Source organism: Brachyistius frenatus, unplaced genomic scaffold (assembly GCF_029030835.1).
Source record: "Brachyistius frenatus isolate BFR_SWC_R1_liver_20210118 unplaced genomic scaffold, ASM2903083v1 Contig_60, whole genome shotgun sequence".
Classification (NCBI taxonomy): domain Eukaryota; kingdom Metazoa; phylum Chordata; class Actinopteri; family Embiotocidae; genus Brachyistius; species Brachyistius frenatus.
The window spans coordinates 1,637,683-1,664,897 of NW_027210659.1; the positions used below are offsets into that span (position 1 = coordinate 1,637,683).

Sequence of the window (27,215 nt, forward strand, 5' to 3'; positions counted from 1 at the left end):
ATTCAGTAGAAATTAAAACTGGCTTCTATGATTGAACCTTTGTGAAACAACTCATGGCTCACCTAACAAGGATGCATTGATAAAAACTAGACCTGTTCAGGTTGTTACAGCAGATTTCAGGCTCCACAAGGAAAATCCTTGCGTAAGTCTTATCAACATCGGCCTGGTCTTTGAAGATCTGGGCAAATCTAGGAGCTAAATGAAATATAAAACAGACATTTACAGAACTCCAAGCTAAAGCAGAAACATATCTGAACCACAGAAAACTGAAATAATGACTGCATTGAGTCACATTAAAATTAAAAATGTCTCATTTGAGCTAATTTTACAGTTTCTGTAACTTATTTTTCCCTAATATTTGTGAATGAATTCTTGATGCAGTTTATATGTACAGTATTGCCATTATCAGCCTGCTTTAACACCAATTGACCATTAATTTGTAATCACTAATACATGTCCATGTGTACTATTTATTGAAATATGAAATTACTTCTTCACTTCTTGTATCTGACTAAAACTTGATTGTTCCAATTTGCTTAATTCAACTTTTCTAATGGAAAATGAATTACCTATACTCCAAAAACCAGCAAGTTGCAATTTACATCCATGATTTGTGATATTGGTATATGATAATTAAAATTAATTCAACTTGTCTCTGTAAATCTTTGTTGTTCTTGTTCTGCTGTTTGTCTACTTTATTAGGGTGTAAATTCATTGAAATAAACAAAATCAGAGCCAAATTTCTCATATGTGTTCACGTGCCTGGCCAATAAATCTAGTTTTGATTAAAAACACACAGTTGAAACTACACCACAACAGAAAACAATTCTTAAAAGGTGTATGTTGCTGCAAAGAAACTACAAATTGTAAAATGTGGATGGTTCACACCCCCTAACAGCATAGGTCAAAGTTTTTGGGCTTAAAAAAGGCCTGGTATGAAACAAGTTTATGTCAAAAAGGTAACAACAATTTAGTAAATTATTATATGAATATAAGAATTTGTGCTCGATTAAGGTGTTGAGATGACCAATATGATGATGTATATCTTAAGACAATATGGATATTTAATATGTCTTTGATTTTACACTACATTTAAACTGTGGTACCTATCCCTTTTGCATCTGAATTTATAGTATCATTGTGGGTAATACGGCAAAGAGAGCGGAGGAGTCTGTACTCACTGAGGCTGTGTGCAGTCCTGAAGGTTACACATTCTGCGGATGGGTTTTGGCTTCTTGCTGGCGTCACAGTAGCCTCGGTGAACCATCTTGGTGTCTCCTTTTTTCCGACACCCATACTTCGTGAACTGAAACCCTTTGAAAGAATAATTGTTTTTTCATTATACAGTCTTTAGTAAGGCATACAAAAGCAGCATTAGTCTACATTTATAACTGTAAAGTAAAAAAAAAAAAAATCAAACTTCAGCACTTTTTAAATCATCCTTTGTAATTCTTTAGACTATTTCATACTTTAATCACACTTAAGGTTTGAAAAAAATTGCAGTTAAATGCTTTCTCTCAATACGTAACAAAGTATACAGTTAATGTCAGTACTAAAAATTATGTATGATGTTTGCATTAGTATAAAATAATCCTTTTGACCCCCCCAGCCATTACTTTTACCTTGTTACCCAAAAATAGCTCTATATTGTATTAATATTGTGTTGTTGTTATGTTCGGACTGTAAAAATGAAGCGTGTCTACATACAACAGGAGCAGTGAGAATACAATTCAGGTAATCAGATTTGTAGCACAATAAAAAATAAAAAAATAAAATTATTCCTCTCTCTTTTAATTGTGATTGTAATTTATTCATTACCGCCAGCACAAGGCTTGGAACACGGAGACCAGCTTTTCAGAGCCCACTCATAGGTGTCCTCTTGGATAACATTGTTGTTGTTGACAGGAACTGAATCTTCATGGATGATGTACTTGTACATCAAAGTAGACCGTGTTTCATTGTCCTTGGGAATAATCTACAAACCAAGGGAAGAAAGAAGTTAACACAAATCACCAGGTACTCCAGCTTCCTCCCACCATCCCCAAAAAAAACATACTGTACATCTCAGGTTAATTGGTGATTCTACAAAAATAAAATAGGTGTGAATAAGAGCGTGAACGGTCTTTGTTTCCATCTGTCTCTATGTGTTCCGTGATGGACTGGTAAGCTGGGACCCTGTGTCCTTTATCCTGTTCATGATAAAGTGGGTATGGATATATTATATTATCAAATATAAATATTAGGTTATTAGGCTATTGAGGTTAGAAGGATCAACACAAATATAGATTACCTTGATTATGTAAATGTCAGTTAATGTGTGCGTAAAACCAGTTTTAACCAAGTGATTAACCTTTTTACTTGACAAACCCAAATTCAAAATGTATCAAAAATTACAGACAAATAAACAGAAAAAGTAAATTAATAGCCCTATTAAAACCTGTCAGCCATTATTGTATCATTTTAATGACTTCATAACTTGATAGAATCGGTTTTTACTTTTAAAGTTTCCACAAGTTTCCACAGGTCAAAATTATTATCTATGCTATGTTGTCAGAGGATGCATAATGAAAGCCTCTGGGTAATCCTAATGGAACCTAATTTCTAATTGTACTGATTCCCTTCTTGCTGCTGGCAATAGGTTTACCAAGCCATTGTGGGTATGGAAGAACTTGGCGTGGATGGTTTGAGTGCATGGTGAGTGGATAGTGAATGGTTTGAATCCTGCAGGAGAAGAAAAGGGACGCTATTATAAAACTGGTTTAAAAGTCGGTTTTAAAATCTGGTCTTCTGGGCATTAACTCCACTTTACTCACTAATTCAGTGACTGTGATGACTTAAGGTCAGTAAACTTCCATTTAATATGCTAAATTAATAATGTTAATCAATATTTAGTGTTTTTTGTCATCAGATATGGTAAATGGTCTGTACTTGTATAGTGCTTTATTACCTTTCGGTCTCAAAGTGCTTTAACATGGTTTTCCATTCACCCACTAATGAGACAGATCACCATGCAAGGTGGTGCCATCAGGAGCACATTCACACACCGATGGTACACCATCGGGAGAAACTTAGGGTTCAGCGTCTTGCTCAAGGACACTTAGGTATGTGGACAGGAGGAGCTGGGGATTGAACCACCAACCTTCTGATTAGTGTGAAACCAACTCTACCATCTGAGCCACAGCCTCCCTACAGTGTAGAGCAGGCATCTTCAATGTTTTTCAGGCCAAGGACCCCCAAACTGATAGAGAGATGGAGCAGGGACCCCCTACTATATATATATTGTATAAAATTGTGATTCATATTAAACTGGAGGAGTGCAGTAGGCTTAGAGGGACAGGTCCTGGCTAGTCTCGCGCAGTGAGTGAACCGGTGCTTGAGAGCTCCTGTGTGTCTCTGAATGTGTGCATTTCTGACTGAAAGATAACATCTTCTGCCTCCATTTATCCATTCGCTACATGTTGGATTCATGTTAATGTGTATTTAAAGACACTTAAATTTGTGGGGGGGGGGGGATTGAAAAAATTAAAATGAAAAAGTGTCTAATCAACCAAAAATTTCATGGACCCCGTGCAGTACCTGCGCAGACCTCGTAGGGGTCATGGACCCCCTGTTGAATACCTCTGGTCTAGAGCATTTGGTATCTATGTACTTCAGGAATTTATTTTCAGTGGGTCTACCTTAGTATTGAAAACAAATAAGATATAGACCTTGTACCATATAGTACCCAAACTGCAAAGACTGAAAGTAACGACACCAGACCTGTAAACTCTATCTGGTAAAAAGTGAAGTAGGAGGATCCAAAGACAATTATAACCTTTTGGGAATTTAAAATGAGAATACATGTTGTTGTTTTGATAAACATAAACACAAATTTTGTGTTCCATTGAAATTTGACACATTAACGTAGTTGAGGCGTTTGTGTGTGTCTCAGTAATCCTGGAAGTTGTGTTATCAGAGGCATTAGCCCCCAGTAGGCTCTTTGAGGGCTAATTGGTCTCAGGGGAGAGCTCAGACAAAGAGGGATTCATTACATCCAAATGGAAAGCAAGCTTCAGCACTGAGTTACCTTGCCCAGACTGGGCAGACTAGGGCATCCTCCTGAAGTCTCAACTGAGAGTGGGGCTCACCGGCAAGCATCAGGTGTGCCAATCCCTGGCCACATAGACTAGCTCTTGGGATGTGGAATGTGACCTCTGGTGGGAAAGGCCCACAGTTATAATATCATTAGATATAATTGGGCTCACCTCCATGCACAGCACTGGCCCTGGGTCCTGGAAAGATCACTATAGTTATGGAAGACTTCAACGCTTATGTGGGTAAGAATAGAGAAACCTGGAGGAGGTAAATGGGAGCAATAGCTTGCCTAATCTGAACCAGAACCTGAGTCATAAATTGTTATCATCTTTTTTGGTAGCCATGGTTTGGACACAACACACACCGTGTTCAAGCAGAAGGGGGTCCATAAAGGTAACAGTACACATTAGACCTAAGATCAATGAAAGGATTTGTGCTCATACCCTCTGATCTGCAGCGATTGTTTTGAGCACTTGGGTGAAGATAGGAGCAGTTCATAATTGATCACCACCTGGTGGGGGGTTAATTCATTATAGTAATGATAAAACCGTGAATATTAGATGCTCCACAATCTATGGACCGTGATCGTATTTTCTCCATATAACTTTGCTTCTCTGTTGACCTGGGAACACGTTATTGCATATTTGAACTGAAGGTCAATATCTGCCTGTTACAAAATCCAAAACTGTGAAAATTAAACCATTATGTTTATTAGGTTCATTAGATAATGAACCTAATATTTTTTATATTTTTCATTCTTTTCCTTTTGAATGAATAGATATTCAAAGGAAAATAATGAAAAATTAAAAATAATGAAAAGGGTGGGTTTTAGAAGCCCTATCCTATTATCCATATTGGATAATCCTGACAACCCTCTCCACCACCTGCTGCAGGGACAGCAGAGCACTTTCTCTAAAAGACTCCTCCAGCTCCGCTGTCACAAGGACAGATACAGGAGATCATTCCTGCCAACCGCAATAAGACTGTACAATAACTCACCTCTGGCAAAATCCATTACACAACAATAACACTGTTGTATGTGTTTCTTGGTTGTTTGTATATAATATATATAGATATATACTGTACTGTATATACTGTGCATTTTATATTTAATATTTTTTTACTGCTATTTTATTGCTTTTTATTATTCTATTATTATCTTATTGCTTCCTGTATGCTGCTGTAGCGAAAAAATGTTGTCCCCTTGGGGATTAATAAAGTAACTACCTACCTACCTACCTACCTACCTACCTACCTACCTACCTACCTATCTATTTCTCTTTATAAATCAAAGATTCATTTTTAGGATATTCAGGTGGCTCATTTTAGCCATTTGGTATCTGATGCTTAAATATATCCTTTTAGGTTTAAAACAGTTTTTTCTGTATGAAGCTCTGTTTATATCATTCTATTTCATGTAATGTAACACACGTGCCATTTCCTGTTTTGATCACAATATTCAAGGGGCACAGACTACAGATTAACTGATCATAAAAATAATAAATTGCACCAATGAGTTTGTCAATACACATCAAAGCCTCCTCCTCATGTGCCCCGTGGAGGTCATTAACAGGCACAAAATTGTATCTCAGACCCCAGTGATGATTAATATATTGCATTCCATTGTTTTCAAACTTTTCCTTTGTTTAAATATATATTTTTAAATGTATTATTATATTATGTTAAAGTTTTATGTAGGTCATATCATATCTGCATAGTTGCCCAGAGGACAGCCACATCGTTTTATTGTCACTATATATGCCTTAGACACAGCTGTACAGACAGTAAATGCACTGACAAAGCTTAGTTTCCAGATATGTTCTAAAAATTCGGTAAGCCAGCTCTCTTCAGTTCACATGTTCAGTGCTGAATGTCTAAGGAAAACAAGTCAAGAGAGAGATAAATGTTACTCCTAGCACTGTTGCTATTAATTATCTTGGGTCTAGTCAGTGCAGCAACCACAATCCTGGATTCATACCTGTTCAATCCCCAAGTTTAGAGAGCTGCTCCAAAAGAAGTGACCACGTTACCACAAAAGTATGCTGCCTGTCAGTTCTGTCTATCCGTTCTGAATTCAATTAGAATATTTTCATCCATTAGAGCCTTACTTGTACTCTGTAAGTTTTCAAACTTTTTAACATGCAAGTTAAAGGTTCTCTTATAAAACTCCCCTTAAAACACATAATCATCCATTAACATTCTTTTATATTTCATTACAATGACTTTTAATTACAATTTTTTTTTTTTTTTTTTTTTTTAATTAGGCTCTAGCAAACAGTAATATAAATTTAATGAGAAGAAAGGGTGTTTGGGAAGATTGGGGAAAATGGCTGATCTGTGTCTCATTATCAAGCAAATAGCCTTTTAGATAAACTCAAATCTGCGCTTTGATAGTGAAAAAAGTGTTCTTACCAGAACCACCACAGGGTCATTCAGAGGTCCGTCAGTGTGCAGCGTCTCCACTTCGTCCTCGATGATGTAGTGCCACACTACGCCCAAGTCAATGAAGCTTCTGGACTTGACCTCTTCTCCTTTTCCATTGAGAATGTAATGCCCCGTCGCCTGGTTCTTGATTGCTGTAATTAGTTATTCGTTATGAGCCAGTGACAGAGCTTGAAATATCTTCACTCAATCAACTACAAAACTTCTGAATTATTCACTGGGAAAAAAAGTTACATCAAAAGGGCGAGTCATAGAAGCTAATTTCTCATACTCGTTTGTAAAGACTATGACAGACGTGTGAGGCAAAGTGAAAATTGCCATGTTTATCAGATGCATTAAATGCATGTGATGCATTTAAATGCATACCATTGGGAAAAATGCACTACAATTAAAAGATGCTAAAGCCACCCACATGTTTCTGCTACAGATAATTTCTTCTGTTCTTTTCCAATTAAAATGTTTTACTTTCATGCTTCAATTGTTTAATCTCATTTGTTTAATCTCATTTATTTGTTACAGTCCATATATTCTGGATTTCTCCTTCAGGACTAAATACAATTCTGGTGCGCAATTTTAAAACACTTAAAAAAATATATTTTATTACCCTAATTATGAATTATTTATTGATATCTTAATTTTTACAGGATATATAGTGGGGAAATAGTGTGCATAGGCTTGTTGATCATTTGTTGTGTGAAAGGCCTTGCAGAGGTTTTTTTGACTAAACATAGCTATTAATGAATTTCTTGGATGTGTTGACAGGAGTAATATTTTAAAGCGTACATTAAACAAACAACCTTCCAGCACTTATCCCCTTCACTTCCTATTAAAACAGGTGTTGTAGTTCCTGCTGGTTTGAAACTGCCATGTTAATGGGTGAATGGGAGATAAATCGTAAAGCACTTTGAGACCGGAAAGGTGAAAAAGTGTATCATTTACTGTTATTCTTCCACTCTTTACTTTGTTTGAAGTGTACCAATGTACTAACTGTCCGCCAGCAGGTATTTGAACTTTTATACAACGTTATAAATATGTTTTGAAAATTGTATAATTAAATCCCCTGGTTGTTTGGCTTAATAGCTGCATTGATGCGTCTCATTAGTGTTGTCATCAAGTGTTAGAAGGCGTACCAGAGAGAAAGACCTGAACCGCTTCTAATTGATAACAACCTGCTGATTATCTTCCAAAGCTGCGGTCTGATTTAGTTTCTGAATACAAACACTGAATGAATACATTATTGTTTAAATTGTGTCATAATTGCTCGAGTGTATATGAAATATTGTCAGAATGACAAAAAGGCAGAACTAGCAGGGAAATGTTAAGTAAACATTATTCCTTTATAGGTCAGAACAACCTTCAATGATCTATCAGTAGTTCCGTTTGGTGATAATGAAAGTGACAAGATGGATTGATGCTATCTTCCAAATAAAGCAATGTGGATGCTACAACACTTTTTCAAGTATTAGATGTTCAAATGGTCTCATCAAAAGCCAAATGTAGACTCAACACAAGTATTCAAGTGATTTTAGTGTTTAATTTCAATCTAATTCATTTTAAATCTAATAGAAGGCAATCATACCATGTCACCTGACATGGGATCTTGCTTGAAATTGTACTTACAACTTTTTTGTAAGACAGTCAGCTCCAGAGAGGGGTGGCTCTTCACAGCTCAAAAACGAAAGCAGCCTGTCCCCCATGTGTTCTATTCACTTAACCTAACAAATACTGAAAGACCAAGGAAGAAAGCAATGCTCCTGTAGATATGTAATGCTGGGATGAGGAATTCATGGCTACTGATATGAGTAGGAGGAATTACGGCATATGGAGTAGGGAGAGTAGCCTGGTTCTGCCGACTATCACTCACAGCTTAATTTTGTTTTGCTGTGATAAACGTCTGGTAACTTGGCTCATATTAGCCTTTCCACAGCCACTCTGAAGGGCGGAACAATCAGCGGCCAGTGTCGGTGGTTAACCGCGTTTGTCCCGCCCCTACTTCGCTGTGATTGGATGGCTGATGGTGGTGACGATCGCAGCACTAATATTTTTCATCTCTCGCTGACCGGAAAAAATAGCTGAACGTTCAGAGTCCAGCACAGAATAAACGCTCAGCACCTTGTTTAGCTGCTGGCGTTCATTAAAACAATAAAAAACAAAAAATATGCTGTAGTCAAGAAAAAACACTTGTGTGGACACAGGCCGAAGGTAGTTGCAGCAGTGGCAGAGCGTTGGCCGGTTTCAGGACACTCTGATGGGTTAAAATGAACCCGAAGTCTACGCCCAGTAGGAAGGAACGTTTGCAAACAATTGTCTATGGATGGAAGCCAGACTCATATTTTCATGTGAAATTGGGTTCTGGTTCGCACCAGGCTAGAGGAAGAGGCCACTGCAGCTGAAAGTCAGCACACAGTCTAGTTGCTGGGGACAAGCGGGGATGCCGCTGCAGTAATGTGCACAGATTGAAACAGAAGTGGAGTCGCTGTGCTGCGGCGAATTTCACCAAGGCGAGCTCCTTTTGGATGAAGTTATTCAATCTGGGGGCACAAATATCTGTCACGTCACATCAAAGCCTTCAGCCACATATGGACAGAGGAGGGCTGGAGATGTATTTTAGGACCCCAAAAAAGGAAAAGAAAAAGCTCCAAAACAGTTCCAGGCAGCCATTTACATTACATACTGAAGGAACCAATGGTGGGCTCTCCATATCATCAACCTGCAGGTGAGCGGTGGAGGGGTGGGAGAATATGGAGGCAGGAATTATTATTTGTTAATTTTGATCAGCAGAGATGAGTTTTGAGGGATTTTATAAATGAGAGGAGCTTTAAGTAATTTACTCAATGCCTTCATGCGTTAAAGTAAGATGATACTGATTATCTATGCCATTTATTCATTTATATTACCACCCTTTTACTTCAAACTTGCTCCAATTTCTCCACCATATTTTTATGGCATATTTATGTGTGGTTTAGGCTTATCATCCTCTCATAGCAGCAGCTGGTTTCAACCCAAATACAATCTAAATTGAAATGTAAATACAAATTGAAAATCTTTGAGTTTTGGACTGTTGTCCAAAAAAAAAAAGTTTTATAGCTCACACATTTAACAACGGTTATAAATAATTCGCCAGATATAAGGATTGGTCTTAATATGGTAAAGGTTGGGGAGTGATTGTTGTCATAGTTAAAATAAATCAGTGGTGTCTGTCAGATTGACACCACTTACAGTCGTTGGTTTGCAACACCAAGTTCGAACATTTTGTATCCAACCACTATGTATGTGGTTGTTAGAAGTCTTTATGGTTTGAACATGAGTATACTGTATGTCAATATGAGCAAAAAACTGCTTATGTTGTTTTTCTTTGATGTACCCACGATAGCACTAGAACTGTACAGGATGTCACTTTTCACTCTGTTCATCATGTTTTAGACAAAACTTTGCAGAAGTTCTGTTGACAAATTATAAAAATAATCACATTTCATAATGACTCACTCTCTGTTTCTGTTGTTCTGGTCATAAGTAGTGCTGATTCCTTGTGCATATGCTTGGTTGTGACTGTGAATTCACCCCATTTTTAGAGAGAGTTTAAAAAAAAAAATAAGCGAGATAATCTACTAATATAGCAACAGATGAATCATGAATGTGCAAAATGAAGAGTAATTTTCTCAGCCTGCGTGGTGGCAGGGAATAAATTATGCATCATCAATATTCTATGATTTTACAGAAAACGTTATTCTCGCAGGGAAACGTGGAGGATGGTGATGAGCTGTCTCTTGGTATCCTCAGAGTTCATACAGTACATGTGTTTGTGTTGGGAAGTCACACTTACCAAGAATTTGAGGGGAGGCCTCATGTTCTTGGATGATCACATGTCTAGCTCCAGGAGGAATGAGAAACATCTTAAGGTAACCTTTGCCAAGTTTGTAGCAGCAGCAGCAGAAGCAGGAGGGAGGGTTAGGAAAGATAAGACAGAGAGAGGTAAGTTAAGCACATACACTAACAATCTGTTTGCAGCGATGGACATCACACGTGTTCCAGAAGTTTTGCTCACTTTGCTCTACAAAGAAGTTAGAAAAACTGCTATGTTGGCTTTCCTCCTCACTATAGAAGCCTGCAGGTAAAAGTTTTATTGAAACAGGCCACAAAGTTCATTCATATCCATCTGTTTCATCATCAAAAACAAAGTCTCTGTAATGAACTGCACCTCCTTCTGTTTGTTTGCATATTGATTATGTGCATGTAGGATGTGAATGAAAAGAGCCTTCAGCCACGTTTCAATAAGGCGTGATGGAATAACAGGATTTTAAGACTACATGACAGCAAAGTCAACTTCCGCCATGGATGTCCACCACTTACAAACCCACCACTGACTCACCAAGTACATTTCTAGAGTCCTCCGTTTCATTTAAAAATACATTTCGAGCTCCTTTAGGCAGAGAGAAGGCTCCCCTGGTCCTCCCTTCAAAATGAAATAAATCAGTTAGTCAGTATTTCACTCTCTCAATTCTTTTTTCCACAACATCACTCAAATTGGCAGCATTTTTAACTAGAGTAGCGGTGACCAGAGGAATTCACACAAGATGAGGAGGCAAACTACTTTTGCTGGCTGGGTGGCACTTGTCAATCACCAGGATTAAACTGTAGAGGTGTAATTACTTGTCTTTAAATTTGACAGGCAGGCTCAACACTCACTCAGACGCAGCGGTGTGGCAGAGGGTGATTATGAATGCTCCTGGCACATTGTCGCAGTGCTCACACGAGGCTACAACAGTAGCGAGTGGTGCACAAGATGCAGTACATTGAAAACATAACCGGAAATCTAACTTTTGTAAAATGATGACAATGATTACCTTTCACTTCTAAGAAAACGTCTTCTGATCAGTTTCTGAACCCCAAGCCACTCAAGAGAAATTACAATTTGATGATGAGTTTTGTGAGGACTGAAAGAAAATACTGCAGGCCAGCTGTCTAAAATTACCCTTTGGATGTAAATTCTATAAATTATCCTATAAATTCCACTGTAAATGGCCAACAATATCCCAAAAGGTCTGCAGGTTTGTGGAATGACATCTTGCACAAAGTCTAAAGTTAGTTTGTTAGGCTGTTAAAGTTATTTACATTAGACCACAAACATCATAAAAATCAACTTTGTATTGAGAGTTTTAGAAACTTAATTGTATAATAAACCAGTGACAGTTACAACAGTTGACTCAGACCTGAATAGACACTTAATTAGTACCAAGGAACAAAAGAAACAGCAGCTTATATCACTCTTGTCTCCAGATCTCTACAGCGTTAGGCATCCATCTGCACTACAAGCAGGACAGGAAATGCAAGAAAGGAGGTTGTGAGGGATTCGGTAATACTGGATACTTGCATATTATGTTTTCCAACAAAGGGGTTTCTTTTTGGGCTCTCTTGCTTAACTGTTTCCCTGTTAAAAAAGGTGAGTGGTTAAATGAGAGTGAGATGTTAAGAAACAAAGGGGATTGATCACAGTGATAATAAAATACATCTTAAAAATGGTTTGATGAAGCCGCACCACATCAATTCTCACAGGAAGTCCATTTAAATTTTGGTCTGAAAGTCTCTGCTGATGTCGTAACATTGTTTCACTTAAATGAAATTGAGAAATAATTATTTCAGACTGGATTTTTAAAAGCATCATGAAACTGTCACAGTAATGAAAGGTCATTCATTCAAGGTATTCTCTTCATGCTGCTGTTTCTGTGAAGTCACATTTTCAAAAGAAATGAAGCACCTACTCATTCAAGTCAACACGACACAGTGGGTACGTCTAAGTTTACCATGATTTAGTGTGCGTGTGTGTGCACGCGCGCGTTTGAACTGAAGACGTTATATAAAGGATTAACATTAATTGTTAATGAGTTCACAAATTTGATTCATAAAACACTTTAACTCGAACCTACAGTATATTGACCATAACTATGTCAATAAATAAATAAAGGCGGGACTTTTTTCTGATAATTAATGAGCCTTACTTCAAAAGAGCTTGACTGTTCAGAGTGACGGCTGTGCGAGCTGTCAGATTCTCGGCACACCTCTGTCACTCTGCCCCCTACTTATACACTAATTTATTGGCTGTGAATTCAAATTTAACATGTGAGAAAAGAGAAATAACAGAGTTCTGCAGGAGGGGTTTCAATTAAATAAACACCTCTATTAACTCATGTAAATCAATATTATATTCCAGTAGGGCTGTTTTTTTTTAATCTTATAAATACTCACCTTTATTAGTTACAGATTTTTATCAGTCAACCATGAATTAATACTGACATGTACTGAACACAAAACATATTCGAAATGTCCATAAGACCACCTGCTACCACAGACAAAGCTCCATGTTACCATTCACTCACTAGAGCCAAATACAAGGAAACAAACACAAAATATGGCTAAAGATTCCCCAATAGAACAAGGAGTGGACCCTGACTTCGGAATCCTTTGTTAAACTGTTTCTCAGGTGGAGGTAAAGCATGACCCTACGAGCTCAATGAACAAAAGCAGAATTAATGTGCAGCGTGGAGCTGAAACACAGTTATAGTTTAAGAGTCCCTTCAAGGAGATAACGGCACTGCAGTAAGAAATTACAGGCAGGCTTCCTCCTTCAGTTCAAGGAACCCACTGTTCAGGCAAAATAAATCTACATTTGCAACAGCAGAGCTCACACATTTCATATTATTATTACTGGATACATTTTCTAAACTTTTACAGTATTCCCAGGGTATTCACAGTTCATACACTTTTCTATTTGAATAAATTGGACATAGGTGTTTGCTGCATCCATCTCCAGCATTTTGAAAAGATAGATGAGTGACGTTTGTGGAATTTTTGATGAAGCAAGTTTTTTAGGCAATTGTCTAAAAAACGATTATTAGAGACAATGAAAATATCAAAATGAATAACAAAGTGTGACAAGCTGATAATACGTTGTCTCTGGTTGGCTATGCAATATCTGTTTGTAAGTACTCAGCACTTTGCTTTTTTAATCGGTGCTTAAATGATTGCATGTCCTCATCAAAGTTAGTGAGCAAGAGAAAAAACACATTTCACATTTAATTTTCATCAACCAGGAAATCATAATCAAATCAAATCATAATATAATTTCTGAAAGACATTCACATGGATATATATTTACATAATGTATTGCTTAGCTTTTATCTGCAGATTAAAAAGTGTCCATTCCAATAAGATTAATGGAGTGAATGGATAAGGAGTTACATTAAAGGGAATGCAGGTTGTAAATATAAATTTCTCTTTTACAATACAGGCTCACAACCAATAAAGTTGAACTTTTCATGGGGTGGGTGCCTATTATGTTTAAAAATTCAAGGGGAAACCAAGAAATGATATGACCTGCAAGGCTTCGGAAATGTGAGTGAAGACAACAGCCAAGGACACTACTGTTATTATCAGTTTTGATATAATGATGATAATTTTATGTGTTTTTAAGCAAAAACATTATTTCGAGAGGGGCTAATTATTAAAAGACAATAAATGGCCAAACTAATAGTTTTTTGTCTTTTAACTTGTTTAGCATTGAGCTGCGCCCTTGTCATTATCTGTTATTTCTGCATCTAACATTCTGAACAGAGTTAGTCAACGTCTTTTGCCCACACGACATAATTCAAAGGATTTATTTTTGTTTATCTCTTGTAATTTCCAACATGTCAGACCCACAGCTGTGCTTGCGCAGTTCATTTATCCATATCAGCAGAATGCGGCACGCTGGAACAAATAATCTGACCTGAACCAACCGGGCCCTGACAGTTCAGGTTGTGAATTACAAACTCACTGAACTGAGTTCAGACGTTAAAAAACATCAAATATGTCATACATTTCTAACAGAAGGTGCATTAAACTGAAACTCAGTGAGAAAATATGTCTCATTTTGTTAAATGCCTGTTGTTTCAAGCCCTCTCTTCCCGTTTCTGTTTTGTTCCTGTGCTTATTTGTATATTTTTGTGATGTACATGTTCATTTGCATCAAAGAAGGTGCTGACTTGAAAAGCATTTGGAGATGATGTTGATAATCCCAGGTGTAAACAGAGTCTGTTTCACCTTTTAAGGTATCCCTAAAGAAAATTCAACGAGTATACCAAATGCATTAATATGGTGATGCGCATTACGTATTATCCTGCATTACCAGATAGCTTACACTGGTCAAACTAACTTAAAATGACTAAAATGGATGCTAAGTTAATGATTTAATCAAATGGTATTATCATTCATTGTTTGATGAAAAATGATGATGGCAAAGCAATGAAATGAGGTTTAGGGCTGGAATTATTTCATATTTTTCTTAGTCCCAAAACTTTTTATAAAAACCAAACCACTAGTGAACTGAGCTTTGAGCATCTAAGACTTAGATGCTCAAAGCTTAAATGTGCTTTAATTGCTATGTGCCATACAGCTCTAGTGTTGTTCAGGAACAATTAAAAACACATTAGTTAGTTACACTGTGTCATTTGGTGACATTTTCCTTTGTTATAATGAATTTGGACATGGTAGTTTATTTTAAGTCCCACATACATCGCCCTGATGCTGTAAATACTCACTATAGCACCAAATGTGGATTGATCCGAAGCTGAAAATAGTTCCTCATAAAAATGCCTTTTGCACCTGTTTGAGTTACAGTGCATCTGGAAAGTATTTACAGCGCTTCACTTTTTCCACATTTTGTTATGTTACAGCCTTATTCCAAAATGGATTAAATTAATTTTTTCCTCAAAATTATACACACAATACCCCATAATGACAAAATGAAAAAAGTTTGTTTAACATTTTTGCAAATCTATTAAAAATAAAGAATGAAAATGTAATGAACATAAGTATTCACAGCCTTTGCTCAATACTTTGTCGAGCTATTTTTTTACAGATATATTCATCAGCCTGATCTATTATTTCACATTGACCTTAAAAAAGACTATAGTTATGATATATCCATAAAACAAGACTGTAGTAGGATGTATAGATGTCCAATTAAAAGTTCATTATTTACTCATAAATGATCCGTAAACTTTCATTTATTTATGACAATCGAGACATTTATAAACAAACTGGAGATCAAGATATAAAACCAAAAATTTGGGAGAAATTGTTCACATAAACAATTGTTCACAAAAACAATCTTTATGACATGTCTAACTTAAAACAGCCTGTCAGCAGCCATCATGTTAGTATTGTGTTAGTATAGATTCTGTGTATTCTTACCAGGTTTCTTTGGTGTTCGGGTGAAGGTTCCTTTGACGGTGCGGCAATGGGAGTTGTCTCCACCACAAACTCCACATTTGTCCTCAATTTTGTTCGAGCCAATTTCTCTGTCACAGCCAACTTTCTGGAGACCAGTAAAACATTGACAGATGAGCTGCGACTCTTTTTGTCCAGGAGAAACAGCAACATTCACAACACGATTTGATGAGAAGCCAGCCTGTCAAATGTTTGACAATGGCTTCATTAGCTTTTGTTTATCAGAGCGGACTGGACTGTTGTTAGCAGAGGTGAAGAAAGAGTTAACACTTAAGTTGCCATCTGGACAGAGGAGTCATGTCCCAGCACAGACATTCAGACACATGAAGGGACTCTATTTCCCCGACAAGAAAGTGATGCTTTGGTTTCAGTTTGTTTGGCCTGAGTTGTATCACGTTTGAGTATGGGCATTTGACAAAAGGCATTTCATCTTTTACAATTTTGATGATGTCCACCAAACTATTTGGTTCTACCATTTGCTTTTAATTTACCATTAGTTGCCAAATACCTGTAACTGCATCACCTAAACTGATTGAAACACTGTAACGTACTTAATCAGTTTATGAACAAGTGGCTGCAAAATGAAGAACACAGTTACTTACCTGTATGTTGCTATACATTGAAACTCAAATTAATGTCTGCTGTCAGAACAGAAATCTTAAGATAAATCGGCAGTGATGAATTATTATGGAGAATCCCATATAACAGCAGTGAATGAGCACTCTGGATCTAATCACTGTAAATCTGATACTGATTGTGCAGTTGCCTGACATCACCATGTTTAATCAATTCTATACAACTTTCAGAATTCAAACAGCCTGAAGCTGCTTATGTGGATGATTACCTGATGCAGCTTTAAACATGTACAAATCATGTTGTTTAAACATCCTTACCACACACTCTCCACGCACGCAGATACTGTAGGCATCCTTGTAGGAGCATCGTGTCCCATCATGCGCCAGTAGCTTCATGTACACCACATCCCCTGTCTCCTTTGACTGGCAATACAAGTGGCATCTCTTGTTGGCTGCAAAACAACAGAATATTATATTATTGTCATATAATGAGCCAAGGATATGTAATAAAAGGAACATAATGGAATGTGTATTTTTTCTTTTACAGATGTCAAGATATAGTTTCATTACACAGCAGGGGTTAATCAATTATGTATCGTATACCATTTTAAAACAACCTTTTCTGAGTACAATGCAGCTCAGGATCACATACAAAAAATAATATTGAAGTAGAAAACTTCAACATACATTTTCTTGCAATGCCAACATAAATAATTATTCTTTTTATTTGTTGCACTAAAAGGTAAACCACCTTTCCACTGATTTTGCTCTTGGGGATACAATAAAAAGCTTATAATTAGAAAGAAAATAACATTCAGGAAATTGAGGTAGAAAATAAATTGACCCAGTAAGTTCTGAATGACACTGAGAGACCCGATAACAGTGCAATAATGGCTAATAAAATGTTCCAAGTCATATGTAAAAATGATGGAGAATGTGTGGGAGTCATTTCCATTCAGGGTCTGTAGCCTAAACACAGTAAGCTGTATAAAGTTGCAGTTGATTGCAGTAGAAATGAAACTGGGTGGTAATTAATTATGATTATTTTCACTGCAGTACTTTTACCTTTACCTTTAAAACACCAAACACAATGGTGTAAGACAAAGACAGATTGGTGATATAGGAAAATAATTTTGCAAACTCCCATAATTATTTGTTTCTGCAAAAGTGTTTGTGTTGAACTGCTACTGTTTTCTTTGAATATGTAATATCTTTCTGCAGTTCATGCTGCGTCTAGATCTCCAAACCCTCACCAACTTTCATTGTTCTTTTATGGCATTCAAAACAAAACATACACCAGCCTGAAGCTTGAACAAAACATTCTGTTGACATTTTTCTGGCTTACTGTCGGGATGCTCGTAGGGCAGCCAATGGTGCTTGGTATTTTGGAAATCAAAGTGGGAGTTGCGGAGCTGGCACTGCTGGGCTCTGAAATCCTCAAAGTGCTTGGGGCAATCGTCTGTGTTGCACAGCTGATACTCGTAGTTTACTCCTGGGCAGTCCTGGCCACCATTGGAGGGTCTGGAGGAAGGAAATTGATTAACGTCAGAGGAGCTGATTGGACAGCAAGAATTTCTTTGAAACCAAGAAAGTGAGAACAAATCATCTTCTAAAAGTAAAGTAAATGCTGAGATTCCAATAAAGCACAAGTTATCTTTTACAAAGCTATTACAAGAGAAAATCTGGTAGAAAGAGAACCTCATGAACATCATTTAAAGGGGAATTTCACTGATTTTGACACAACTGACAGACATGGTATAAAGCATTCTGTGGCTGAAGATGAAGGGAGAAGATCAACACAACTCTCAAATCTGTCTGTGTCTATGCAGCTGGAACCATGAGGTGACAGAGGGGAACTAGTCAGCTTCTACTCAGAGATTAAAACCCATAAACATGTATATACACCTATTCACACCCCTAGAGCTCACTTAAGATTACATCATGCTTTGTTTGTTCAGTATATAAAAAAACTAAAGTGGAAAATTAGATATAGAGGATATTTTTTGCAGCAAGATTACCTATCAAGGTGCAGTGCCTTGAAAAACATATTTTTACCGAAACATCAAACTATTCCTTTAAGTTTACAAGACTCCACAGCTAAACACAGCAAAACCTCTTAGTTATAGTTCAAGTTTGGAAACCACTTCTTCCTTCTATAGTTAAAAGAAGACAGTTGAATGTTGATATGAGATGTGAACTGCAGTCATCTGTGTTTTGGACAAACTGCCCATACTGACCTTCTATTGGAGAAATTCTGTAGTAGTTCAAAAACTCTACTCGCTACGTACCACTTCAGAGAGGACAATCATTACAAACACAGGGGGCAGTTTGTCATACGCATACGGCATTCTAAGTGTTTTAACACATGATCAATATGTACTTGTCTCGTGGATAGTTTAATGAATCTTTAACTCAGTACGAGGCACAATTAATTCAAGGTTATAGAGAACGTGTACAAAGTAAAATGATCCACTCTCTTTTAATTCATAATTAATGGATTTTCAAATGAATACGCACAACAGGATTGACATCACAGCTTTCATAATTGCCATATAAATTATATCCAATCATGGAATCCAATCGTGGTTATTGCTTTGGTAACTTACGCGGGGTTGTTGCACTGACGTGTCCGGAAGCGAACTCCAGTTCCACAGGAACGTGAGCAGGAGCCGTATTTGCTCCAGGAGCTCCAGGCACCATCTTGCTTGACCTGATTCGGATTTTTCCACATGCAGTGACCTTTGTAGCACCACTACAGAGGATGGCAGGGTGCAAGGAGAGAGAAAAAGTAAACCACACATACAAGCATATAGACTTATAATCATACAGTAGGGAAAATGTAAAAACTCTATAATACCAATAGTAATCGGATAACAGTGTCTATGTACTTTTAGTCTGAGGCTGTTTTAAAATATTTCTTCAACATACAAGGACATTTTATATAATTCCCTTCCTACAAGTTTTGTAGCAAAAGTGTTGAAATGACTCATTTCTGTTTCAACATGACTGTATCCCTGTGCACAAAGCCTGATCCATTAAAAAAAAGTGTTGTTCCACTTTGTTGTGGAAGAGAGTAATTGGCTCGCACATAGGCCTGACCTCAACTGCATCCAGCACTTTTCAAATGAACTGGAACACTGACTTTGAGCCAGCCCTCATCACTGAACATCAGTGTTGGATCTCTCTAAAGCCCTTGCAGTTGAATGGAAGCAAACTACTCCAGTTAGGCTCCAAAATCTGGTGGGAAACTTTACCAGAGTAGTGAAAGTTGTTAGAGCAGCATATTATAACTATGATTTTGGAATAACTTGTTATGGGGATAATATTGATACTGTACATTACTGTAATCGAAAACTCAGCCTTTCTTACTAGATGACTCTACACAGATGGAACCATGGCGATCATCTTCTATTGATTTAATACCATGTATCATACACCTTAGAAATGGAGTGATTATCTCTGTATTCGGGGACTTTTTACTTTGGGTTATGTATTACTGTATGTAGGCCTAAAAGAGAAACTTACTTTTCCAGGAGCACACTCTGTCCCATCGAGAGGTGGCCCCTTCTTGGTTTTGCAGAAATAAGGGTTGTCTGGATGACTGCACCAAAGCTGTTTACATGGATCGAATGTACGAAACTGAAATGCAGACAAAAGAAAAAGTCAGGTAACTAAAGCATAACATTGAAACTTGAATCACTGCCTTGTGGTTGAATACCTCTGCCAACCAGTGAAGTTGCAGTTTACATCCATGTCTGGATGTAATAATAAATGCATAATACATTTAATGAACACTGTGAATGTGTTCAAATGCTTTGCAAATAAAGTTGATTCTCATAAAACCCTGAGCTACCATTTAAAAAAAAAAAAAAAATCAGTAAGTCCCATTTCACATGTGCAGTTGCATCCAAATTTTGATTAACCCCCTTTTGCTGGACAGAATGTCAAAACCTTAAAGTTGTTTAAATGATAAATGATTAAATAGCCATTTAAAACTTTTGGAAAATGTATCTCCAGAACATCTGCTGAGGACAAATAAAATAACATTCCAGTAAGGCAAATATTACGGTTATTGCAAATAAGGTATGCTTTAACACTGGTTTGCCAGGAGTCAAACAAATCCATCATACAGCAATAGTTGGTTGGAATTTGATCAACTCTAAATTTGTCTGGGAATTTGAACCACTGAAGCATAATATCAACCACAATTCTAAGATGTCTAAGGTTGCCAATACTTATTAAATATGAACCATTCTTGGAATAATGTACACACTGAACAGAGGGGGGGAGGGATGGGTGACTCATCGGCTCAGCAGTTCAGTTTTTACAGATCTGTCATCATTATCTTTTACAATTTTTACAAAATTTTGATTTTTTTTTAGAATCATATTCCTGACTATATTCGGTTCTTTGTCTGGTTTGCGCTTTCTTGTCATCTAAGCCGTAAAATACTGGCATGACATCAATAGAGCCAAGTTCATTTGTTATTCAATTCACCGACATTGGGGTTAGTGATTGAGAACTACTTCCTCTTTACATCTCATTTATTAGGACTTGAGAGAAAGATCTAAGATATTTTAACACCTGAATCCTGCAGAGATTAATACAGCTTTCTGAACATGTATAATAAAAACACGTCTGCCTCTTTAATCTTGTTCAGTTGTTTAGGGGAGTCAGTTTTTTGCAGCGGCACACAAGATCAAGATATAATGTTTCTTTTGTTTTGAAAGACACAAACAAAAACCTTTTGAACAAAATATTTCCACTGAGCTCTGATACACAACTGCTGTACACCAGCCCCATCACTTCAATTGCAGCTCTGGCTCTCTGTTTTTGTTTTGCTTACATGGAGGGCAAAGTAAGGGGTCATGAAAACAGGCTGCTGCAAAGGCTATTGGTATGTTGGCTGACTTCATTGTTGAAAAATCCCATGGTAAAAGAAAAACGTGATTGTAGTGCATTTGATTGATTGCAGGTCATCGCTTTAATCTCTCTCAGTGTCTCAACTATAGTTGAAGCGATGGTAGTCTCGGAGCATACCAACTAGTTAAAGCTGCTGCAATCGTTTCAAAATTAACCAGAGGCCACTCCAGTGCATTGACTGCAAACAATTCCCTATGTAGTGACCCACACCCACATGTTCACACAGGGAATTTAGGTTAGGTCTGCAGGGAATGAAATGCTATTTTGATGTACTGATACAGAATAAATTCATCTCTCTTTCTATGAAATATAAAGATCTTCTCTAGTACCTGTGCAGAAATGCTGCACATTTTTTTTCTTACCTACTCTACATGGATTTTTAAACAAATTTAAAGCAAATACTTGTTTTCTATCTAACATTGACACATCACCGCATTCTAAGTTTAAGCACAAATGTGCTTAACTAAACTTTCTGCAGTTGCGTATCGGAATTCCCTCATCCATCATTGACTTGCTTTTTGCTCTGATTTTGAAATATCTACCCACTGTAACCACTGAGAGAAATATACATTTTTTTTTAGCTTTAGCTGTTCACCAGCTAGTCACTAATGGTGTCTTTGTGAAGCTTGGATCAAATCAAATGAAAGTGTTAAGAATGACAGCAATACACTAAAAATACATTTGTGGGGTGGAAAGTGAAATAATGTATCTGACTGTAGTGCTGCAACCCAGGTTGATGTACAGTGAACCCTCGCTATAACGCGGTTCACCTTTCACGGTCTCGCTACTTCACGGATTTGCATCGTGCATTGTGTTCTGCATTCTGATTGGCTAAACAGTCTCTCCGCTTCTTCTCTACCTGTTTGTCAATAACGTTGCGGTTTAATATGTACACGTACGTAAAACAGCTTGCCAAATTAAAAATAATCGATGGTGGCATGTCGGTTTATAAGAATCTTTTTGCCCAGAAGAAAAAAGAGCGACAACAACTACCGATAACTATGTTCTTCTCTCGAAAAACCACACCTGCACCGCCGGCTTTAGAAGAAAGAACCGCTGCAGAGCGGAGTCAGGATTGTATATGATTTTAAAAATGACTAATCTGAACTGAAACCTCTTCAAGGCTGAGGCAAGATGAGGATTGCAATGCATTTTTTTTAATTTTCCTTAATTTATCTGTAGCGACACCTTTCACACTGTTTTCACTGTTTTTTTTAAACGGGTCTCCATTATCACCACCCTAATGACACGGTATGATTGATTAAAATGAGAAAATCTGCACAGTACTTAATGTTCATGGTCTTAACCTTCTGTTCAGACCATCACAAGACAAATTCAGTAACTGCAGAACACAGTACATTACTTCTGACTAAACTGCAAATAAACAGGACAAGCATATAGAGTTTACCAATGTAATATGTATTATGTAATATATAAAACCAGATGAAACTAATCAGTTAGTACAACTTGAAGCCTGTCTGAAAGACATAAAGGCCTGGATGACCAAAAACCTCCTGCTTCTAAATTCAGACAAAACTGAAGTTATTGTACTTGGTCCTAAACACCTCAGAAACTCTTTCTGTAATCACTTAGTTACTCTGGATGATGTTGTCTTGGCCTCCAGCAAAACTGTGAGGAACCTTGGAGTCATATTTGATGAGAATTTGTCCTTTAGCCACCATATAAAGCAAATCTCCAGAACTGCCTTCTTTCATCTATGTAATATTAATAAAATCAGGAAAATCCTTCCTCAGCGTGACGCAGAAAAACTCATTCATGCATTTGTTACTTCTAGACTAGATTATTGTAATTCTTTGTTGTTAGGATGTCCAAATTACTCATTAAAAACCTGCAGCTGATCCAAAATGCTGCAGCAAGAGTACTGACGGGATTTAGCAAGAGAGATCACATTTCTCCAGTTTTAGCTTCTCTTCATTGGCTTCCTGTGAAATCAAGAATAGCATTTAAAATTCCCTTGATGACTTACAAAGCCCTACATGACCAGGCTCCATCATATCTTAGAGATCTTATAGAACCATATAATCCTAGCAGAGCACTTCGCTCTCAGTACGCTGGTCTACTTGTGGTTCCTAGAGTTTCCAGAAGTAGAATGGGAGGTGGAGCTTCAGTTTTCAGGCTCCTCCCCTGTGGAACCAGCTCCCAGTTTGTGTTGGAGGGGCAGAAACCCTCTCTAGCTTTAAGATTAGACTCAAAACGTTCATTTTTGATAAAGCCTATAGTTAGGGCTGGCTCAGGTAGACCTGAACCAACCCTTAGTTATGCTGTTGTAGGCCGAGGCTGCTGGGGGACCTCGTTACATGCTGAGCTTCTTTTCTTTCCTCCTACTCTTTAACTGACTCATACCTCACCATCTTTTTCTCTCCCATAGTTTTTTCTTATTGTCTGTTGTCTCCATTCAGTTCCCTCGCTTGCGTAGTTTCTGTTCTTTCTTTTGCAGATGTCCCGTCATGGAACTGCATGTCTCTGCTCTGCGCTTCTCGTCAACACTAACAGTTCTTCTCTTGTATCTCTATGCTGTCCTTTTCTCTCTCTGCTCTCCTCTCACCCCAACTGGTCGAGGCAGATGGCCGCCCACCTCTGAGCCTGGTTCTGTCGGAGGTTTCTTCCTGTTAAAGGGAGTTTTTCCTTCCCTCTGTTGGAGGTTTTTCTCCCTTAAAGAGGAGGGTTTTTTTCCCCTCCTAGCTTATGTGGGAATTGTTGAATTGTTGGGTTTCTCTGTATACTATTGTAAAGTCTTGCTGTAAGGACTTTAATGTGTTAAGTGCCATGAAATAACCTATGTTGTGATTTGGCGCTATATAAATAAAGTTGAATTGAATTGAATTAATAAAGGAAATGCAGTTCATGGCCTGATGTAAAATAATTGTGCTTAAATGTATTGTTTCTTAGGTCAGTCTGATTCATCTTGATACAGATTTTAGATTATATTTTACAGCCCTTCTTTCTGACGATCATCCCGTTTGAGAGAACAACCAGCAGTAACATTCAAGTCATGATTTTTTTTTTTTCTTATTCCTAAGGTTATTTGTCTGAAATCTCCCAGCAGACAGTTGGTTAAAAAGGAAAACAGGGCGAGGATGCGAGTCAGTTACAGTGTGAACAGTCACATGTTTTGCTATCCAACTGAGATATGGAGGTAAACTAACCCAGCCTTAATTAATCCAGATAAACATGCAGAATTTGTCAATACATAGTTAGTTAATAGATTTTATAACATCACTGCACCATCATTAGGGCAAGGGGACACCTGCCTATAATTTCATTCCATTAAAAGTAACGTATTGTAATGTATTCTTCAGAATCTGATTAATTGGCAACCTGTCACACACAGATGTCACAAAAAAGAACACATACATGTACTAGTGCAAGTGTGCATAGTGTAAACAGCATATGTAGCCTACTACAGTAAATACAAATAACTGTGTTAATGTCACGTGTTAGATGTGATGAGTTCACAGATACGCAAAATAGGATTATATAGTTCAATGTGATGTGTATTCTTATGGTGTGTAGATGTTTTTATTCTTTCAGCTGCAACCCTGGTGGTGTCAGATGGACAGGAGAACAAATTAAAACAAAGTTAAATACATAATACTAAGCAGTAAGTAGGCTTACTTTCATATTTTATAAATACAAAATGTACAAGGCTCAATCAGTCTCTGTTGCAGGATAATATTAGTATACAAAAGCACAATTAAAAATAATCTGCATCTCTAATTAACGTCATAATGAAAAGCCAACAGGGGATGCCAGTCTCACAGCACAAAAGACCCTCTCACTATCAGCACCCTGAGCTCTACGGGATCTTCAACAATTGGTGATTCCATTTTCCAAAAGAATTGATTGGTGCTTTGAAATATTTTGATCTGTTATCTCAAACTTCTGCAACATGAGTTATTATTGAACTGTATTCCATTAAGAAGTGGACCACTTTTGTAATCCTGAAAACCCAGAGTTAAACCTGAAGTTACCTTGCCATGCTCAAATCCTGCTTTGTAATACAGGCCTCAGGAGGTTCAAGTAAATAAAAAAGAGCTCTGATACAGTGGCTGGTTACAAAAAGCAAACCAAACTAAATTTAACTGAATCCAAAAAAGCAAAGCCCAAACAACAAAGTGAAAAAGCTTATCATGGAGGTGAAAGTTAAATGGCTGCGGGTCGACACCCGAGAATACAAGAATGGAGGCAGGGGCAGAACATACACAAAGAGCCTGACATGATGACAGAGAGGGGGACATACTAAATATGCTTAGGCAAATAGGACAATAAGGAGCAGAGTAAAGGTTTGGAAAGAAACAGCAGGAACCTATTAAACCTTTGTTAAGCCTCTATCCCCACTGGGGAGGGTTAACCAGGAGTCTAATGAAATTCAAAATGCTTTTGAAGAAATGTCAACTTTAATGTTAAATAAAAGGCTTAGTCATTAAGTGACCATCTTAGGAGCTATTCCAAGGTTTCTGTCCAGTCCTTAAACATTCCCTTTGTTCAAAAATGTCAATCCAAATAACTCATCGCTTTAAAATTTTGAGCGTTTTTGAGGTTAGTAACCAGAACATTTTTGAAAGGGCATGATTTGTTTGTTTTTTGCAAGGCCTGATATGATCAATATCATAATTTAACAATTACTTATCAGTTGCTGCAATTTCTGACTTTTTAATCCCACGTCTGAACTATGTTTTGTAATAAACACTTTATATCATCGCCAAGCCCAAGATAAGGAGCCATACAGACCCTTATTTGCATTTTTAACCGTTCAGCATTGAAACAATCCACAATAACAATCCCTTGACAAAAATAAAAGATATAATAAAATATTTCCCTTATCTCGCAGGGAGACAGATCAGCTTTATTTCTGTTCGCAGCTCTAATGAGCATCTTTGCTGATCTGCTGAAGAGTTGTACTGTAAATAATGGTAGAATAATTATGACCCTGCCATCTGCAGATAACGAAGGAGCTAGCAGGTGGGACTGTGGTAAAATAAGCAGATTTCTGTTTGAAGTACTCACTAATCTAGGATCTGATTCTGCTCACGTGAGTCTGCTCATATTAAATAGTCAGTTTCCCTGAAGGCTGCCTCAACATCTCTTGCACATCTTTCTGCAAAAACCTCACCAGAACCTCTTTGCTCATCTCAAGTGTAATTTCTAAAGCTTGACAAAGTTTCAACTGGGTAAAAATTACGTCTCAGTTTTTGGAGAACATTTTTTTAACTTGTGTTTTTATGCATTTTAAAAAAAAAATTGCTACTTTTTCCCTTTTTTTAGCTAAGAGACACCATTTTGGGACACGTCACACTGTGCAGGAATTGGGCTGTACTCACTGAGGTGCAGATCTTGTAGCCAACTCCAAAGTCAAATCGACACTGCTCATCCATTGAATAGTTGATGCCTGGAAGTTCAGGAAGTTGTGGCCAGTCGTGTTTGAAGGGGTCATCCAGAAGACAATCATACGTGCTGTGAGGAGATGAGAAAAGGTAACACTGATGTCAAACACTGGAAGAGAACTTTATATTTTCATTCCGATGAAGGTGAACTCCATGATTTGTAATGTAAATTCTCAAATAGTGGCTAGAAACTTTTATCATAAATACAAGGTTTCCTCATCATCAAATCTATCAGTAGAACAAATTAGTCCTGTTATACTTGATGTTCAAAGTTTAGCAGAAACACATTTTTAATTTGTTAATTAGTTTCAATCGTGTTAACTTTGGTACTGAGTTATGGTAGCATAATACTTCCTGCAGATATGTTTCAAATGAAAAGCCTTTCAGAAATTCAAAGGGTATGTTTTTTTACTATTTCATGTTGGCTTTAACAATGAAACATCTACAAAAAAGGTATGTTTCTTTGGCAGTAGTTTAAAACTGGAAAAAAATAAGAAAGATTTATGAATATGGCAGGACATTGTTGTACTTA

The 27,215-nt window shown here is 37.2% G+C and overlaps 1 protein-coding gene and 1 long non-coding RNA gene across 2 annotated transcripts in view; one reads left to right on the forward strand and one right to left on the reverse strand.

Moving 5' to 3' along the window:
- adamts3 (ADAM metallopeptidase with thrombospondin type 1 motif, 3) overlaps positions 1–27,215 on the reverse strand; it is a 139,638-nt gene that overhangs the window by 14,099 nt on the left and 98,324 nt on the right. Inside the window, exons 10-19 of the mRNA XM_069705990.1 lie at positions 26,621–26,753; positions 19,881–19,994; positions 18,962–19,107; positions 17,701–17,876; positions 16,674–16,807; positions 15,745–15,868; positions 10,340–10,420; positions 6,487–6,650; positions 1,819–1,975; positions 1,182–1,314 (exon numbers count right to left, since the gene is read on the reverse strand). Of these exons, the coding sequence (XP_069562091.1) occupies positions 1,182–1,314; positions 1,819–1,975; positions 6,487–6,650; positions 10,340–10,420; positions 15,745–15,868; positions 16,674–16,807; positions 17,701–17,876; positions 18,962–19,107; positions 19,881–19,994; positions 26,621–26,753 (1,362 nt within the window). The remainder of the gene's footprint in view (positions 1–1,181; positions 1,315–1,818; positions 1,976–6,486; positions 6,651–10,339; positions 10,421–15,744; positions 15,869–16,673; positions 16,808–17,700; positions 17,877–18,961; positions 19,108–19,880; positions 19,995–26,620; positions 26,754–27,215) is intronic.
- Positions 23,836–27,215, forward strand: part of LOC138625223 (uncharacterized) — a 417,346-nt gene continuing 413,966 nt past the window's right edge. Inside the window, exon 1 of the long non-coding RNA XR_011311223.1 lies at positions 23,836–23,940. This is a non-coding gene — a long non-coding RNA (uncharacterized lncRNA). The remainder of the gene's footprint in view (positions 23,941–27,215) is intronic.